The sequence below is a fragment of the Nansenia antarctica genome (genome assembly GCF_963989245.1).
Source record: "Nansenia antarctica genome assembly, chromosome: 2".
NCBI lineage: Eukaryota > Metazoa > Chordata > Actinopteri > Argentiniformes > Microstomatidae > Nansenia > Nansenia antarctica.
In genome coordinates, this window is record NC_137675.1 from 72377728 (window position 1) to 72398102 (window position 20375).

Genomic DNA, 20375 nt, shown 5'->3' on the forward strand with positions numbered 1-20375 from the left:
CAACACCTAAGCAAGAGGCACCACCAACCAAACACTGCCATGAAGACCAAGGAACTCTCCAAACAAGTCCGAGACAAAGTTGTTGAGAAGTACAAGTCAGGGTTGGGTTATAAAAAAATATCCAAATCTTTCATGATCCCCAGGAGCACCATCAAATCCATCATAATCAAATGGAAAGAACATGGCACCACAACAAACCTGCCAAGAGAGGGCCGCCCACCAAAACTCACGGACGGGGCAAGGGGGGCATTAATCAGAGAGGCAGCACAGAGACCAAAGGTAACCCTGGAGGAGCTGCAGAGTTCCACAGCAGAGACTGGAGTATCTGTCCATAAGACCACAATTAGCCGTACACTCCATAGAGCTGGGCTTTATCGAAGAGTGGCCAGAAGAAAGCCATTACTTTCAGCTAAAAATAAGAAGGCACGTTTTGAGTTTGCAAAAAGGCATGTCGGAGACTCCCAAAATGTATGGAGGAAGGTGCTCTGGTCAGATGAGACTAAAATTGAACTTTTTGGCCATCAAGGAAAACGCTATGTCTGGCGCACACCCAACACATCCCATCACCCCAAGAACACCATCCCCACAGTGAAACATGGTGGTGGCAGCATCATGCTGTGGGGCTGTTTTTCAGCAACAGGGACTGGGAAACTGGTCCGAGTCGAGGGAAAGATGGATGGTGCTTAATACAGGGATATTCTTGAGCAAAACCTGTACCAGTCTGTAAGTGATTTGAGACTAGGATGGAGGTTCACCTTCCAGCAGGACAACGACCCCAAGCATACTGCTAAAGCAAATGTTTTTATAACCCAACCCTGACTTGTACTTCTCAACAACTTTGTCTCGGACTTGTTTGGAGAGTTCCTTGGTCTTCATGGCAGTGTTTGGTTGGTGGTGCCTCTTGCTTAGGTGTTGCAGCCTCTGGGGCCTTTCAGAAAAGGTGTGTATATACTGATAGATCTTGTGACACTTAGATTGATTGATTGATTGATTGATTGATTATACTTTATTGTCCCCGAGGGGAAATTTGTCTTGGGCATGGTACTTTCATGCTTCAAGTGCAACAGAGACGATACATACAACATACAGTAGACAAAGTAAACAACAGGACAGCAACAAACATTGAGTGACATTGGCAGCAGTTTCCACCTGGACATGGCATTGCATGATTGCATACAAGTGGACTTCATTTCACTAATTATGTGACTTCTGAAGGTAATTGGTTGCACCAGAAGTTTTTAGGGGCTTCATAACAAAGGGGGTGAATACATATGCACATGCCTATTTTCAGTTCTTTATTTTTTTAAATTCTTTTTTTATATATATATTTCTCATTTCATTTAAAAACTAACACTATTTTGTGCAGATTCATCAAATAAAATTCTGATTAAAAAAAAGTTTAAATTACAGGTTGTAATGTAATAAAATAGGTAAAAAGCCAAGGGGGGTGAATACTTTTGCAAGGCACTGTATGTCTTTCCATTTGTCGTTCTCCTCCCCCTCATCGGTCTGGCCCTGTCCCATCTCAGTGTCACCTGATCACTCACTCTTCCTCCATCCGCTATCTCCATCAATCCCTTCTTTCATCTCTTTCCTCCCAAGGTCTCAAACTCCTTCACTAGTCATAGCACACGCCTTTCTAATATCGTCACTGTTACTTTTAGAAGATCTTACTGTACCTCTTGGAAACACGGGGGCGAAGAAATACAATAACACAGAGGGTTACAGTATTAATATATTCTTTTCAATAGTTTCTCCCAATCACACGTACAAGGCCATGTAACAATCACATCAGCCTCCACAGCTGCTTCCTCTTCTTCTTCCTTCTCTCACTCACACACAGTTCTCTTCTTTTCAGTGCTTCACAATACAGGAGGTACCCAAATAGTGCAGGATGATTATGTTCCAGAATAAAAGTGTTCATTTTTTCACAACCCTGTGTAAGGCCCATTAGCAGCTCTGCCAAGGCAGTTAACAAGCTCTGTGTCTGTTAACTTAACATAACAAGCTCTGTGTCTGTTAACTTAACTTAACAAGCTCTGTGTCTGTTAACTTAACTTAACAAGCTCTGTGTCTGTTAACTTAACTTAACAAGCTCTGTGTCTGTTAACTTAACTTAACAAGCTCTGGGTCTGTTAAGGGAGTTAACTCTCTTGGTGTGGTACCTTATGAGCCATCATGTCCATGTAAGTAGACATTTTTAACATGAGACCACAGTATGACTTTGCATTGGTGTGTACAGTTGCGTGTGTGTGTGTGTGTGTGTGTGTGTGTGTGTGTGTGTGTGTGTGTGTGTCTAATATAACCCTTCAGTGTAGGAGTGGCTTTGCCATTACAGTTGTTGGGATTTACACCCGCCTGGAAAATCAAAGAGAATTCTAGCCTGCTCTCTCACAACAGCTCATCTCCTCCCCTCCCCCCCCCCCCCCCCCCTCCCCCCTACTTGTCTTTCTCCTGCAGGGCAACGCGTAACAGCGGACATCAATCTTGGACAGGCTCTTCCTCCTCTTTAGCTGTGGCAGGCAGACACAGACACAGAGCTTGTCACACGGTTTACAGCATTGACCTGCCGCACCTCACACTCCCATAAAGAGAGAGTGAGTGATGGGGTGGCAGGGGAGAGAGGAGAGGGAGAGAGAAGAGGGAGAGAGCGACAGACTCATAGTGCATGCATGACAACAGAGCACACCTCAACAAATCTATCCTACTATCTATCCCTCTATCTATCTATCCATCTATCTATCTCTCCCTGACTGGCTCATCTGCAGCCAGACGTACTGTACGTAGACACCTACACTCGCTCTCTCTCTCTCTCTCTCTCTCTCTCTGTATCTCTCTGTCTCACACACACACACACACACACACACTCACACAGAGAGACAAAGGCATAGAAGGTTAGGTAGAGTCACAGGGGAACACACAAGCAAGCTTCATTAAAGCTTCACAATGGAAATATCCTAAGTAAATGTAAAAAGCCTCTGATGCCTTACATTCCAGCCTTAATAACCCATGACGGTATTCATGAACACAAAAACATGCTCTTAACTCAAGGACAGGACTTAGAAAAGAGGACGTCCAGCCAAACTACCAGGACAAAGACACACTCATACTAGTTTGTGTTCCGTATGCACACACTCTCTCTAATCTATACACACACACACACACACACATACGTGCACGGAGACGCCTCTACCTTTGATGAGGAACTCTTGCCTGGGAGTGACATTAGTAGTTAATCAACATCAAGCTCTTCTGGAGCCCACTCCTACTGTCCCTCCCAGTGCAGCAGAGCCTTCTAACCCCCCCATGTATGCAACTGTACAGTAACTACCCCCTTTAAAGCCCCTCTGGTCTTGCCCTCAATACTGTCTACTGATGACTTAAAGTATAGACTGTCTTCTAACCCTACTACATACTATTTTAGAGCCTCCTATTTGGTAATCATGTATTCAGTAGGCAACACATTTCATCGAACTACATCACGCTACTGCCCGCCTCCCTTAGCTTCTCCATTAAATTGTGCGAACAAAAACCTGAAAGGACTTCCTCCATAGTGTGCAGTGAATTTATACTACATGGAACGGCGAATCCAGTATGCCAACCTAGCATTTTGAGTATACTTAATTTCCGCAAATTTCACAAACTGCAGAACTTTCTAAACTTGTGTACTGACAACGCCTACTAAATAGGTTGCAGCATGAGCTTTTGGACATGGTCATAGAGGGCTCATTAAAGCTCCCTTATCTTCATGCTACAGCTATCTACACTGGGAGTGGTGATCCCTCCACCAAATCCTAAGACGTAGCGCCTGGGATGTTGAGCGGCTGCGGCACCTGGTTGATAAGAAGAGACTGGCTAAGCTCTGGAATGAGCTTTCCTAAAGCTTTCAGTGGCAGAGAAAGACATGCTGGTCTACAGCATCGGTCAACAGTGAGTAAGCCCTGATCAAATCCACACAATTGGCCCTGAGAACTGAGGAGATTACATCCACCTTCTATTACACTCATCCCATCTACTGTAAACTACTGGAAGGACTAAGACTAAACCAAATACACAGCTCTAAATACTTAACCAGGGGAGGCCGGTGGAGGTAGAAATCGGAGGATGGGATCATTGTAGTGCATGGTAATGCACCTGTTTGATACAATTTTTCATTCCGTTTAAATGCAATACAATGAGCCCTCCTGCAATTTCTACCTCCACCACCCTCGACTGACTTACACGCAATGAGCCAAGGCTGCAGTCTAACTTGACCTCAGATTTACATACCATACACAGGTTTTCGTGTGATGTAGATTCAGCAGGAAGTGCAGACTTTGATCATGTGAGGGTGTCATGTGTTTGTGATGTTAACAGGTCTGACTGCAGCTTCAATGTACAGCATGGGCGTTAAACGAGTCAGTAGTTAGCACTGTGATGTCCTGTAGTGATGGGTAAACCCAAGGCAACTCAGTTTCCCACCTTTTAATTTAGTTTGGTGAATACGGTTTTCCTATGTTCTACAATGTTATTTGCATTGTGTTTACCCACCTATTCAACCCATGGTGTTCAGGGTTTACTCACCTATTCAACCCATGGTGTTAAGGGTTTACCCACCTCTTTGTTTTACTACTTTCCTGGTTGGCAGACATGGTCAAAGCACTCTAGTGCATGCCACATGAGGAACCAGTAAAGACATTAGAAGCAATAACGACACAGACAAGGGATGAACAATGCAAAATAGCTGTAATTCATGAGTTGAGACCAAAACATTTGCTTGCATTTTTACAGTCATGAAGAATGTATTGTAGTCCTGACAACGGGTTGAGTAAAAACATTTCATATTTCTTTTCTTTTTTTCAGGTTGTTTTCGTATGTTTTTCTTAAAGAAATAGGTCAGACATATCGAACAATAAAACGTGTTCGTCTCTATCTTGTTTCCTTCAAATCAAAATAAAGTTAATTTTAAATGTGTTTTTGCTATTCAAGAGGAACAATTGACTCCTTGAAAAAATGTTTGCACAAAGATCGATGTCAAACATAAACTTTGTCTTTTACTCCTCAGGAACATGGAGGGGGATTAGAGGGTTGCACATCCTTTTCACAAGTAACAACAGTCTGTCTTGTCATCGTTTTTTTGGTTGGTTGTCCTTTTTTTCCATTTATGTTTTTCATACAGAAAGCTTGGGTTTTTAAATACACAAGTGCTACGAGAAAGGAGAACTTTAAAAAATAAAATGTCACCAAAATCTATTTACAATTTCTCAAAACTTCTCCCTTTTTTTTTTACCCAATTGGTTTATTCTCTACAGGTAAAGACTGGCAGGGTGGGCGGAGTCTATCGGATCTCCATGCTTCTCCTGATGACACAAACAGTCAAAGGTCAGTAAGGTGAGGTCCAGGTTTGCCATTTTCAAAAGAGAGAGGAGGGGGTAATGCATGGTGGACACAGGGCAGCCTTGGAGGAGTCCATGTTCTGTTGATGGGCTCCAGGGGGCCAACAGCTGGAGAGGCCTGCAGCTCTAGTGTCAGTCTTGGCTTCTCTGGGGAGGGACTAGGGGTAGAGCAGTAGGGTGCCCCCTATTGGTCAGGGCAGAGCAGGGCAAGGCAAGGTGGTCCTACGGAGACACTAGGACTGTTTGAGGCGCTTGCGCGGGGGGCCGAGGAAGGGGCACTGGGCGGAGGCCAGCGAGCGATAGGCCTCAGCCACCAGGTGGGGGTGGGACGCCACCATGGACTTCCACCCTGACGTCTCCATCACGTCAGCCGCATGACTGAGAGAGAGAGAGAGAGAGAGAGAGAGAGAGAGAGATAGAGAAAGGTATTATAAGTTGTCCTCTCCTAACCCCTCCATCCCCCACAGGCGGGGGACCCAGTGGGAATCCACACCCGTCTTATACCCTGAGGGTGCTGTGCTGCACTATCACGCACACCGACACATGGCCTTTAATGACATTTGGTGTGTGTGTGTGTGTGTAAGTGTGTGTGATTGTGAGAGAAAGTCAGTGTGTGTCACAGACCTCCAGCCCACCTCTGACCCTGTTCCCTGCCAGGGACTTGAACCCCCCCGCTCCCTCTAATGGCCAGTGGGCCATGCCTGGGGAAGCTGCCTGGCAAAAGGGCAGAGAGAGAGCAACCGCAGCTGGAGAGCAAGCTGTGCCGGGGGGGCTGGGGGGAGAGGGAGAGAGGGGGGGGGGCTAATGCTGGTGTTGACTGGAGGGCTGGAGGCAGGCTCAGCTGGGGTTTATTGGCTGCCCTGTTTCGTTTGTTTTCTATATTCTTCCTCTTTATTGATTTTTTTTTTGTTGCTCCTGTTGTTGTCGATGTTGTCCGAGGGAGGAGGGTTGATAATGCTTTGCGAGCCAGAGTCCCCCGTGGCCAATTTTCCCACAACAACAATACAGTAGCAAATTAAACTGTCATAAAGCCCATAACTGCAATTAATGACAAGGATTAGGGCAGGAATCTGCATTACTGAACACCTTAGGCGAACATGAGCTCTCTAAGTAGAGAGAGAAGGATGGAATGAGAGAGAGAGAGAGAGAGAGAGAGAGAGGGGGGGGGGGGGTAAGATTCTGAGGGGAGAGAGAGGCCAGAGTGGGAGAAGAGGCATAAGAGAAAAGCAGAAAGAGAGAATGGGAGAGAGAGCAAGAGAGAGAGCAATGGACAGGATGGGGAGTGAGCAGGAGTGGGAACTGGGGGGAAAAAGGCCTCAGTGTTGCTGAGTGGCTGTGCTGTCATAATGGACCTCGTATTAACCTCCACAGATCATAAATAGCAGCGAATGTTGTTTATGAGCCCAGTCATATCGAATCACGCTAGCTAAATTGCCCTCCATAATGTGGCATAAAAACGGTTTGATAAGTGATTAAATGACATTTCCGGAGACAAAGCTCCGTCATCAGCTCCCACTGAAAATGAATGACTTCCATTAAAGCACACTATAGATGGTCTAAACGGCCCAAAAAGTGTAAGAGGGAAGTTTTGTGTGTGTGCGTGCGTGCGTATGAGTACGAGTTTAGTTGGTGAGTTTCTTGATTAGAGATATTAATCAAGTATAGTATAGTTATACAGTATAGTTTTACTGTTTTATAGTTTTACTATACAGCAGTGTTTCCCCTAGGTTTGCTGCCTTGGGGGGGTGGCATGGACCCCCCCCCCCCCACAGCGTCATGTCCAGGGGGTGTACTAACTTGTACATTAAGCCGCCTCACGCTACGGAAACAGTAGATAGGCTCCTGCCCTATGGGCCATTAGGCTGGAGAACCATCGGTTCTCAAGGCTACTTACTGTAGAATATGTTGAATGTGTTACCTGTCCACTTTCTGGTTCTTGCGAGACAGAGCCAGCTTTGCCCGACAGAGCCTGGTTCTTGCTCTCTCTCTCTCTCTGGTGTGCTGACACCATCCTGCTCTCTCTCATTCTCTCCTTCTCTAGCCTCCTCTCTCTCTCTTTTGCTGTCAACCAAAAGGCAAACATAACAACCAGAGTATTTATAATCTAATAAGAGGTAGACATTGATCCATATCAATTTATAACATAATTATAATTGAATATTGGATTGCTGTGGGCAATGCAGTCAGATAATGTCCTTTTGACTTTACTCTCTCACCTGAAAAAAAAAAAGTATGTCCAACTATAAAAAACAGACATTTCCAATGCTTCAATCCACTGTCCATGTACTGTAACTATGCCATTATGGTATTACCATAAAGCCCAATTCTAGCAGAATAAGAAAGATAGTATATCTACTTTAAGTAAAATAATAAAGTGCATCCAGTTAGCTCTTTAGTTGGCATGTGTGCTAGTGACTAGCTCATCTCATCACCTCTGAACTAGCTAGCTATTTACACACCATGGAACTATAATCAGACACTTTCTAGTCACAATAATAACGACCAATTTGAACGAACTTGCTCTGTTAGAACACTCAGCAATTATATTTGCTAACGTTTCAACTTGCTTACTTTCCATCTGCAGACATCTCACCCTGCAAAAACTCTCTCGCGTCGCTCGCGCACAATCTTGTATTATTCTCCAGCGCGAAGCGAAGTGTTGAGATAGATCTCGCTATGCGAGACTACTGGCGGACTATGTTACCAACGAGCCCATGGGCTTGCCACTCGCCAGATTCGGGTTGGGTGCGTTTAAAAAAAGGGGATATTTTAGCCTTCTTGTCAGATGTTTGGTGTCTACGTCCGTAATAATTCCTCTTTCTTGGGGGGGCGGAGGGTTCCATTGGGGGGGGCGGCCCGCCCCCCCAAGGCAATGGTAGGGGAAACACTGTACAGTATAGTTTTACGTACTAGTTGATGAAGTCCACCGCCTGTGTCTTGAGCTGGTCGGCGCTGTGCAGGTCTGCCAGGATGAGAATCTCTGCGGCGTTCTCCACGGACAGGCTGGTACACAGAGCATCCTCACACATCACCTTCAGCCTCTCCAGAGCATACTGATAGACACAGACAAAGAGAGGAGACAGGGGAGAGGGAGAGAGAGAGAAAGGGAGGGAAGGAAGGGGCTTTAATTAGTTAGCGTTAACAATATCGCACCATGAGAATTAGAAATTGTTGTACTGTGTAATGCTTTGGCAACACTGGATCATTCCATGTTATGCCAATAAAGTTTGTTTGAAAGTGAAGGGGAGGGACGGGGAAGGGAGGGGACAGAAGGGGGAGTGGGGAGGGACAGGGGAAGGGATAGAGGGACTCAGGAGGGGTCGTGAGCAGAGATCATGGTGCACAGTCTGTAAACATTGTGAAAGCTGATTTATCTGACATCCTCTTAAGGCACGAGTGTCAAAATCGATAACCCTACACACATACTGTACACACACATGCCATTTAACGCGGAACGGAAGATAATACAGAGAAACAATTCATGCATAAAAGGCCTGCGCCTCCACACACCAATAAGCTCATTCCAGTGTTTACTGTTTATATAGTAGGGCCTCCAAGCAGCTCTGGGTATCATTAACCCGTGAGATGACCCTCCACCCACACATAAACACACAGAGCTGCACTACTGTGAAGACAGAGAGGATGCTGGGATAGCATCAGAAGAGCAAGAACCTGTGTGTGCCATGGCCTTGGCCACTATTTATCCAACAGTCACTCACCCCTATTAATAGAGCTCTCATGATGAAAAAAAGTATTAAGTAACACACACCCCCCCCACGCACACACACACACACACACACACACACACACACACACACACTGCACCTTGTCTGCGGCAGCCAGGAGGTCGTCGGCCATCTTGTCCAGGTTGGGGGCCTTGCCCGTGTAGATGAAACACATCATCTCTTTGAACACCTCTGGCTCCACGTCGTTGATCTCCACTCGGTTCTGGACGGCGGAAAGGATAGAGGGAGGGAGTAGAATATGCCTGGGGTCAGAGACTACAGAACCACAGCATTCCAAACAGGACAGAACCGTCCACTGTGCTGTACATTAGAGGGGTCATATGAAAATGTCACTTTTTCAGTGCTTGTGGGTCTCTGTACATTTTGGTCTTTGATGACCCTACTGACACAGAAATGAAGCAATTCGGACAGTTTTTTGTGGGCTGGATATTTCGATTCAACCAGCCAAGCATGGGATTCAACAAACCATTCAGATTCCCACTTCCACATAAAAGCTAGCCCTCATTACAGATATACCGTGCTGTGTTTCTTTTGCCGTTTAGTGCTCACAGCTGAGGTATGTGACAGTCTGGTGTTTTGGTCCCCAAGTCATTATTTTTTTTTTTACAGATTATGATCCAAAAATAAAATTGTGATCAAATTGTAGAGCAACTCGCCCCCAGCGGGTCTCGAACCCTAACATTGGCATTGTGGTTAGCGTTAAAAGTTCACTAACCATTCAGAAACGTCCTGCTGCATTCAAAAAGTTGGAACAAGTTGATCAGGAGCCTCTGCTAATAGCAGCACTATTGGTTGCTTTCAGAGGCACGGACTGACCTATAACCTATGACATAACCGTTATGGAGTAGGGGGAATGGAGAGAAACAGCTCATTTGCATGACACAAGAAAAGCGTGGTTGAGAGGAATGCAAGAACTCTTTTGGTTAAAATCTGAGCGGTATTTTCAACGAGAAAATTCAATGACATGTTATGGGGACCCAAGTCAGAGACTACATTAACTTGCTGAAGAAGAGCACAAGATGACTAATTTAAGTACTACTGTCCAGGAGCAAAGAGACCAGACTGAACAAAATCCTACAGAACTCTATGTCACAGACCCTTCACACCACGACAGAAGGATGTCTGCTCCATAAGACAACATCTGCTTGTTTCAAAGAAGCAGGCAAGTCTAGTGTCTATTCTTAGGGCTGTCAATCATTCACATCACAGACTGCCATTTCGAAACCAGGCTCAGCCAGACACCAGCACCCAAACCCCCATACAAACATGGATACAGACATGGATACAGACAAATGCGAAACAGTTCCAAGAGCAGTTCAAAGCGGCCATAAAAAAAAAGCATTAAAAGTCTAAACACGTTTAACCTCACCCCTAAAAATTGAAAACTACATTTTAGATATTATTTCGTTATTTTCAGGCGTTTTTTCTGGAATTAATCCGGAGCCGCCATTGCCAAAGCACAATGCCTGCAGCCAAAAGAAAGCACTCTTTATCGCTTGTCGGCACGGTAACGGTAACCTGAACCTTTTCCTCTGCTTCGAGAGGCAGAACAAGGCAGTAAACCAATTATAACGCTGCTTTATCGTCGCTGAGGAGACCTGGGGCCTTTCAGCAGGGTCAGGTCTTTGTATAGCAGCTTAGCCTTAGTGCATTAATGTTTCACTCTGTCCACTCTCAAACAACACACAGAGGGAAACGAATACGGGAGAAAACCTTGAAATACAAACAAACACATTGTTGCTGTTAAAACATAGCTAGAGCATGAATGTACAGCATACACATAATGTACACCATACACATAATGTACAACATACACATCCGTATGTAGACACAGATTTACCCACACATCATCTCCAACCGACCACACACACACACACACACACACACAGCTCCCCTATTAAAGTGTTTCTTTACGAGCTCATTCGTCTCCGCTGTATAGACTGCTGTAGAGCAGGGTTAACCCATCTATCTATTTTCTCTGTATCGTATGGGGATTCAGCCCTCCGTCTCTCCCCCTCTCTCTGATGAAGACGCCCACTTAAACAGCAATTAAGATGCATTTCCTCGCTGTGTGCTTTATAATTTCCCCATTCGAGCAGCGCCAGCATCAATATTCCGCTGACACGGCCTCTAAATCACTGAGGTTCAATCTCACCGCCTCCTATCAGATGAACAGGACCCGCCGTGGCACAGGGGCTCTCACTCACTCACACACACACACACATATACAAAACAGGTAAATACACACAAATATAACCATATACAGAGTACAAATGAACACACACAAACACACACACACACACACACACACACACACAAAAACAAACTCTCAACTCACAACCAACACTCAAACACGCACCTAGGTTCACGATTAGTTCAAACAGCGACATATTCTCCAAAAGCCCCACTACCCCAGGTAAGAGGGGTGCAACGGTATTCAGTTTTATATTGAACCATACGGTTCGCCTTCCACGGGTTCAATACGCACTAGTGAACCGTGGCATTTTCGGTTGATGCTGCGTTCCATTCATCGGAGGTTGAGTTGGTCTGGAACGCAGTTGTACATTACTTACTGCCTAATTGGCTGCCTAATATCCAATCGCAGGGAAGAAACAACAACACTAATAAAAAATAAAAAGATTGAACATGGCGAGCGGAGTTGAGAACATAAATGTGATTCAGAGGCAACAGTTTGAGGAAGCCCAATGAATACAATAATACAATGATGAAGGAACGAAACCAGTGAACAGAAACGTTACTGTCTGCAAGCATTGCTTAACGGGTGTCATATATGCGAATGGAAACACTTCCAATATGAACCAGCATATTCGCCGCCACCACTCAACTATAACACTGACTGGAGGCAGGAAAGCCGAGCAGGTAACGTCAGTGAAAAAACAGCAGTCTCTCTCCGATGCCTTCGGACAGACCTACAGTACCAGTTCAGAGAAACACCCCAAAAATAACCGATGCAGTGGGGATGTTCATTGCAAAGGATTTGCAGCCCTTTTCGGTGGTTGGAGATTTGGGGTTTTGTCACCTGATGAAAACGCTCGATCCCCGTCACAGCGTGCCCACCCTCCCGTACAGCGTTCAGCACCCAAATAATCCCCGATATCTATGAAACTACGTGAAGAGGCCGTCAAAGACGACTTGGCTAAAAACACAGAGCTTTGCACTGACTACGGATGGTTGGACCTCCCGGGCAACGGAGAGTTACCTCACTGTCACGGTCCACCATATGTCGCCGGATTGGGAGATGAAGAGCGCAGTGCTGCAAACTCGTCCGCTATATAAAAGCCATACCAGCGTGCACCTGGGAGAGGAACTGACAAATGCAGCGACTGAGTGGAAGTTGGAGAGGCCAAACATGACGATTCCAGTAACAACAGATAACGCAGCAAACATTGTGAACGCGATCAATGAAGATCAATGATGCACTGGTGCCACAGACAGGCTGCTTTGACTGTAAATCTCGCAGGCAAGAAGGCCGTGGCAATCATCCTGGTGTCCCGCCTCCTGGGGAAGGTCAGACATGCAGTGACTTTCTTTCTTTCACAAAAGCACCACAGCCCCACCATGTTCTGACAGTGAAGCAAGAGATGTTAGACTGACCTAAAACACAAGTTAATCCATGATGTGACAACTCGAACGGTATGTGGGGAAAGCAGCCCGCCGTCTACTCTGCCTTACTAGACAACGGTGTGAAGATTTCTGCCAAGGACATTCATGTGGATGCTGATCCATTCATGTGGTGGAAGACAAACGAGTGCAAGTTCCCCCAAGTTGCACAGCGCCACCTCTGTGTCCCGGGAACCTCTGTTGCAAGTGAGAGAATTTTCTCCACTGCTGGGGACATTGTCACCGCAAACCGCTCTCGCCTTGCTGCAGAGAATGTTGACGAAGCTTCTCTTTTTACAGAATAACCTCACAGTACAGGAATAGATAGCTGATATCTAATTGATGTTGTTTGTTTGTTGTTTGTTTGATATGTTTGTGTATGTTATGTTTACAAAGTACTACTTTTGAATTTGTTTTCCCCCAGTTTGTATATGGGCTACCAGTCAAGGCTAAAGTGCACTTTTACTTTCATGTGTTCCTCTCCTGTACCAGTAGTCAAGGCTAAGAGGCACGTTTACATTTTAAAGTGTTTTCTTAAATGTTGTTTACATTTGAAAGTGTTTTTGTTTATATATAGCGCTTTGAGTTGCATTTCATGTACGAAAGGCGCTATATAAATAAAGCTTTACTTACTACTTTACTATAGATTTATATTTTTTATAGTATACAATATACCATATTCTGGAATGTGTCTGAATGTTAAAGTTCCATAAGTATAAGCAAAATAAAGTAAAGTAACCGTTTGTAAATAAAGCATTTTTTTCTCTCCTTACACACAAAACACGTACCGACACCGTACCGAAACCGTGACCTAAAAACCGAGGTTCATACCGAACCGTGAGCCAACTGAACCTTTGCATGCGTAGTAAGAATACATATAATCTAGAAGGGTAATGAAACCATCTTGCTTGAAACAGGAGATGATGCAACACAGAGAAAGAAAGCACAGATAAAGACACTCCACAGAAACGGAACAATAAAACTTCTTAGGTCAGAGCCGTGTCAATAACTTGACTCACCTTTTTACTCTCTTCCATCTCATGCTCAAACATGGCACTGAACACAGGCGAGCGGGCTGAGGAGAAAGAGAGAGAGAGAGAGAGAGAGAGAGAGAAGGGGGGGGGGAGAGTGAGAGGAGAGAAGGTGTGAGAGAGAAAAGAGAAAAGGAAAGGGGGAGAGAGAGAGAGAGACAGAAAAAGAGAGAAATGGTAGGAGGGGGGAGAGAGAAACAGTGTGTAGTTTAGTGTGTAGTCAAGTTGACATCTTCTGGTCTGAGAGTCCCTCAGCAGTCTGCCACAGGGCTAGAGGAATCCAAGGTAAGCGATTGACAAGGAATTAAAGCATTCCTGTGCACACAGACAGTCTGGCTGTCGCTGACAAGGTCTTATCCAGTCTGTTTGCCCAGCAGATGACTGACTGGAATCTTGAGATAACTGACGTCGCTGCGTTGTCACATAGAACTACATATGAGTCATACCATTTCCATCACTGTAGTAGAGGTGGACACACACAGGTTTCTTTTTCCTGTGGTTCGGCCAGGGACTTCTCACACCCCCTTGTTTGTTGTGGTCTGCCATGGAGCTGGTTTGTGTGGTTTGAGTAGACATGCTGAGGCACTGCATGGGATTTGTTATTCTTTCGCTCTTAACTGGAAGAGAACTGATGCTTAATGGGTCTGATTGCTTCCTTTCCCATTCTGTGTGTGTGTCCCAATGCTGGAGGAGAATCCAGAAGGCAACAATGGAATCCCATCCCCACCACCATCCCTACCACCACCACCACCACCACCACCACCGCCGACAAACACCTGCGCTCTGGGGTCAACAGTAATACTTGTGTCATCCTTCTCAGACGTCACTGCTAGGGGTAGTGGGGAGAAACTGTCCGGGCCTCCTTCTGGTCCTCTTGTTGAGTGTTTAGTTGAGTGTTTAGGGGCTTGTGACTGTACTGGAGAACAGAGCTGCAGTGAATCCTCTGATGGGCTCAAACTGCAGCAGAAGCACTACACACTGTTCTAGATCACATGGCCAAGTGAGGAGCCAATTAGAGCTGCTCGCCTCATCCAGCACACGTCCGCTCGCTCGCTACTTTGATCCCGCTGTGTCCGTCTCCGCAGTGATTAACAGCCCAGAGAGTTGTCACGGCAATGGCGGAATGGGAGAATAACAAGGGGACCGGGTGTCATCTGGCCCAGGTACTGGAGCGAGCGAACGAGCTGGAGACAGCCAGACGAGGGGGATGGTGAGAGAGACCCCCAAACCACAGCAGCGCAGACGCACTCACGTAACTCAGTAATTAACAGCCATAACTGTTCTCCTCTGGGAGACAAGTTTGCCTGTTTCTCAAAGTTTCTCTGTCTGTGCGTCATAGATGTGACAATACTTACAACTTGTTCCAGATGTGTCAAATGGATTTGTGTGTACTGAAAGTGTGTGTGTGTGTGTGTGTGTGTGTGTGTGTGTGTGTATGTGAGTGTATGTGAGTGTGCGCGCGCGTCTCTTACTTGCTAGGATGACTTTAGTTTGTGTACTGAAAGTGTGTGTGTCTCTCTTACCTGCTAGGATGGCTTTGTGCGCCTGAAACTCCTGTCCTGCCACACACAGGGAACAGTCGGTGAAGCGGGAGTGTTCCCACAAGCCTCCCAGCTCGTCAGCCAGCCTGCAGTCTGGAACCTTCACCATGTTCATCGTGTTCTGACCAGATATGTTCACCGAGTCCTGCACCACGCTCACCTACACACAGACACATAGAATGTAGGTCAATCAGTGAAACTTCATCACACTTACTTTGAAACCTACAATGACAACATCAGTCGAAGCCATTCCCCTACTGTATGAAAACATCACACTTCAGACAAAATGTAAACATTTGAATCAAGTTAATCACAATAATAGGCTGTGCTTAATCATGATTAATCCCAAGTTTTAAAAAACTAGTATTTATTTGTATTTTTGGGGGGAGATAAAACAAAAAGGTGTGGTGTTGGAATAAAGAAATGCATGACAAGCAGGTTAGAGGAATCAGTTTTTTTTTTTTTTACTTTATAATAACATCTCAGCTTAGTTTTGATGATTTCTGAATAAGATTAGAATCTCCTAAATTGCAGAGTAAAAAGGTCTCAGGGATTGCTTGGCTCTGTAGACTTAATTAGCAGACCACATAAAGAACAGTTACAAAGTAACGTCTGCTAAAAAGAGAATGTAAACAACTTGCCTGTAAATTGTTTGCAAAGTAACATCTCACCCAAATGAATGCTACAGTGAGTAGGCCTATTTAAGAAACTGAATGCCACTCTGAAGAGATAAAGTGAACAATCCATTTTCAAACTCTTAGTTGAATACTTGAAACAGTATGAACTTGTGTGACATGACTTCAGTCAACAACAACAAAACAAAGAAGATAAGAAAAAGAAATTCAGCCAAAAAGACTCAGCACAAATCAGCACAATGTGTCCTTCGAAAAGCAAGACACTATTGACACGTGCATTCTAAGTAACACACCTCCTCTATGCGGGAGTCAAGGAATGAGGTTATGAAGTTATCTACTAGTGGAGGTTCTGTGACAGAATCATATCCTGACTTCTATCTAATGGCTGTAGTTCTAATATAAACTCCTCAAAAAAGGTTTGGAAATGTTATTTCAGTTGATTCTTCCTCCCCTTTAATAATACCAATTGGTATTGTATTGTATATCGTTGGAAAGCCTGATTAGTCACCTTTAAAACGAGGTACAACTTGTAAGGATCATGCATTTGTGGAATGAGTAACACAGCTAAACGTGTGGGTAGCGGCCCAAAAAGAATTTGCCAAAATCCCCTGCAATATTCTTCTGTTGGTATTCACTCTCGTTTTGAGCTTCAAGTGCTGGCAGGTGTATGTCAGTCACAGGTGTGTGACTGGCACCTGAATGGCACCTAATTGACAGGAATTATATTCTGGGGCCAGTGGCGATCCCATATCTCCAGAATCTGGGACCTAACTCCATCCTCCATGATGACAACGCTCACCCCCACAGAGCCAGGATCATCACAGAGCACCTCCAAAATGTGGGAGTGGAGAGGGTGGAATGGCCTGCCGTGAGTCCAGACCTCAACCCAATTGAACACTTGTGGGATCAGCTTGGGCGTGCTGTATGTGCCAGAGTGACCAACACAACCATGTTGGCTGACTTGCGGCAAATCCTAGTTGAGGAATGGGATGCCATCCCACAGCAGTGTGACCAGCATGAGGAGGAGGTGCCAAGCTGTTGTGACTGCGTATGGATCTTCCACACGCTACTAAGGTCCCTGACAGTGTAAAATTAATAAAGTGTAAAAATTGCCAATATGTGTTGTTTTTTCCTACTGTGGGAGAGTGCAATCATCCAATCCACCAAGCAACTCAAAACGAGAGTGAATACCAACAGAAGAATAGATTTTGGCAAATATTTTTGGGCCGCTACCCACTCGTTTAGCTGTGTTGCTCATTCCACGAATGCATGATCCATACAAGTTGTACCTCGTGGTGACTAATCAGGCTTTCTAACGATATAAAATACAATACCAATTGGTATTATTAAGGGGAGGAATAATCAACCAAAATAACGTTTGAGGGGTTTATATATATGTTACGGTACATGTGGGAATACGGTACATGTGGGAAAACTAGGGTTAGGGTTAGGTGCTACGTCGACTTGGTACATGCTGGCATGTCTAACCCCATCCCTAACCCTACCCCTAACCCTAACCCTAACACTGACCCTTACCCTAACCATAGCACCCCAGCACCTAATCCTAACTCTAGTTTTCCCACATGTACCGTATTCCCACATGTACCGTAACATACACATCTTCATGATATGATTAATTTGCGCATTTTTAAAAAATAAATTTTAACACATTAAACTTTCCAGATTAATCGCGAGCGTTAATGCATTAACATTGACAAAACATTGATGAATCCAATCCACAGAGGAAGATAAATGGTCGACCTCTCCCACGCCAAATAATACATCGGCTGTTCAATAAAGCTGCCATCCAAAGATATTCATATCACAATTCTATCACAAGTGCATTCTTCGCTCAATCAAGGACACAGGAATTTGAATCAATGTATGAATAATGTGTGTGTGTGTGAGAGAGAGAGAGAGAGAGAGAGAGAGAGAGAGAGAGAGTGTCTGCTGCTGTATCCTCCTGCTGACTATGCCACCTGTTCCAGACAATGTCAAACACACTCATTTATCTCTCTACAGGTATGCGAGTGCACGTGCCTTTGATCCAGACAGACACACACACACAGGTGTATGCATACAGTAGATTGATAATGGCAGATATGATAGAAAATATTACTTTTATTATCTACACACGTTTTCTTTTTCGACACACATTATTTTTTATCGTCAATGATGTTCATGAGCATGGTGTGCACAATACCCTATTCCATGTGTGACTGAGTGTAGGGTGCAGAAGAAGTGTAAATACTACACGAGTACTGCTATAGTCAATTCAAACATGATTCGTAGCTACATCAGTCAGGAAAAACAAAAAACAACAAAACAACTAAAGAACAAAACACCAAAACACATTTCTTTGCATGGCCACAGAAACACCTGGACAACCCTTCTCTCCCTTGAGAAGTGTCCTTGCTGCTGGGCAGCTCAGCCGTGGAAGCTAACCGCTGTGAGAAACAGCCAGGACCGTTGTCTGACTCACAAAACAGAGGAGAAAAGGAGAAGACACCAAATGAAAAAGTGCGTGGCAAGCAGGAAATTGAATGTCAAGGACCCTTGTTTGGTCCTGATGGAGGTGTAAGTGTTAGCCTGAAGGGGAGAGGGGGGGTATAGAGATGGGGTATAGAGATGGGGGAGAGAGAGAGAGAAACAGGGGGTAGGATCCTAAGTAGGAAATGGGCTCTCATAAAGACAAACTCATTTCCTGTGATGACATGACATGGGGAATGTAAAAATAAAAATACAGTAAATTCTACTGTTCAGGCGAGGAAAGCAAAGCATATGGAAAAAAAAAAGTCTGAATACTGTCTGTCGATACTGTGTATCAGTGTACACAAGTGTGTGTGTGTGTGTGTGTGTGTGTGTGTGTGTGTCTCTCTCTCGCTCTCACTCTCTCTCTCAGTCTGGTCCCCACAGCTGGCTCCATTAATCACACTCCAGGGGGACATGGGTCTGACTGACGTACATCCATCTCCACACACTCACAGAGGAATACACCAGCACACACACAGCAGGATTCACTCTGGAGTACACATCCACACACACAACAAGGCATTCATAAGGCACTGATTAGCACTCATACAGGAGCTGGTAGAGGGAGAACTGCAGTGTGGGAGGGGGGAAGAGAGAGAGAGAGAGAGGGAGGGAAGAGAGAGATAGGGGGGAGAGAGATAGGAGGGAGAGAGATGGGGGGGGGGAGAGTAGCAACCTTAAAATTGAGGACTTTAAGGGAGGGAACAGATAAATAAGCACAGTCGTGTGTTGAGAAGACCCACACTGTCAAAAACAGTAGTGAATGTAAATGGAAGTGTTTCATGTGTCTCCAGTATAAATAGTCCTAATTAGCAAGGTAGTGCCATCGTTGTGCTCCCGGCTACTGCGAGGCACAGGCATGCTAACCTGATCCATTAGTCCTCTGTTCAACCAGGCAGAAACCAAAACAACAGTGCCTGTTTGTTTTAGACACACTGGCTGCCTTCACTTCATTAACCTCCCTTTCATGTGTCTTCCTCTGTCATCATCATCATCTTCGATATAATTGTATTCAAAATGCTCAGCTGCTGTACAGTGACCTGCATAAGTAAGGACACTGAAGCATTTTTTTTTTTTTTTTTGTCTACACCCTACAAGTTGGGATTTTAAATCAAACAATTACTACGTTAAAATAGAGATAGAGATTCTCAGCTCACCGGCGCTTTCTTTCCTTTTAATAATGTTCGAAACGGCGGATTTTAGTAGGTTTATGTTTTGGTTACGTTTCTGGGGGGGGGGGGGGTTTCGGTCATAATGTCTTCCCTGATTCTCATTGGCATCTCTTTGGTCCTAATAGCAGAACTCCAAAGGCCAACGCAAAACCTACAATCAATACTAGACATTGAGAGCTCTCTTACGCCTGCACAAATGATGTGACGGAACACACCTGACAACCCAGAAACACCTGTAAAGCCCATGATCCCATAACTTTTGGTGGCCAAAAATAGGGGGACTGTCTAAAAAGTTTTGTAATGTCTGAATGGTGAAACCAATATGCACACAAATACCATCAAATCAAATCAGAGAAGCTATAGTTTAACCTTGTGGTAATTGTTTGATCTTAAATCCAAACTGAGTGTAGAGCCAAAATAAGAAAAAAAAAGGCTTCACTGTCCCATTTCTTAGGCAGGCTGTTGTATCCATCTCCTCACCTCCTAGATTGTTTGATAATGCTTATATCTGTTATAGCCTCCTGAACTCTCCAGGCAAGCGGAGGTTAACATTGAGTCTCAAATCATAAATGATGTATTCATTTATGCATCAATCTTTCTTGGCCATTTATGTGTGTTTATAGATTTACAGTATTTCACCATGCGTGAAATCGTTCCCCGAAATAATCGAATAAAATGAAGTTCATTAAGTTATGGAACACTTGTTCTTTTGCCTCCCTAGT

The 20375-nt window shown here is 44.7% G+C and overlaps 1 protein-coding gene across 1 annotated transcript in view; it reads right to left on the bottom strand.

Moving 5' to 3' along the window:
- Window positions 1-4743: 4743 nt before the first annotated feature.
- Window positions 4744-20375, bottom strand: part of spop (speckle type BTB/POZ protein) — a 51416-nt gene continuing 35784 nt past the window's right edge. Inside the window, exons 6-10 of the mRNA XM_080524114.1 lie at window positions 15297-15474; window positions 13762-13817; window positions 9201-9323; window positions 8286-8428; window positions 4744-5753 (exon numbers count right to left, since the gene is read on the bottom strand). Coding sequence (XP_080380240.1) covers window positions 5609-5753; window positions 8286-8428; window positions 9201-9323; window positions 13762-13817; window positions 15297-15474 — 645 coding nt within the window. The 3' untranslated portion in view covers window positions 4744-5608. The remainder of the gene's footprint in view (window positions 5754-8285; window positions 8429-9200; window positions 9324-13761; window positions 13818-15296; window positions 15475-20375) is intronic.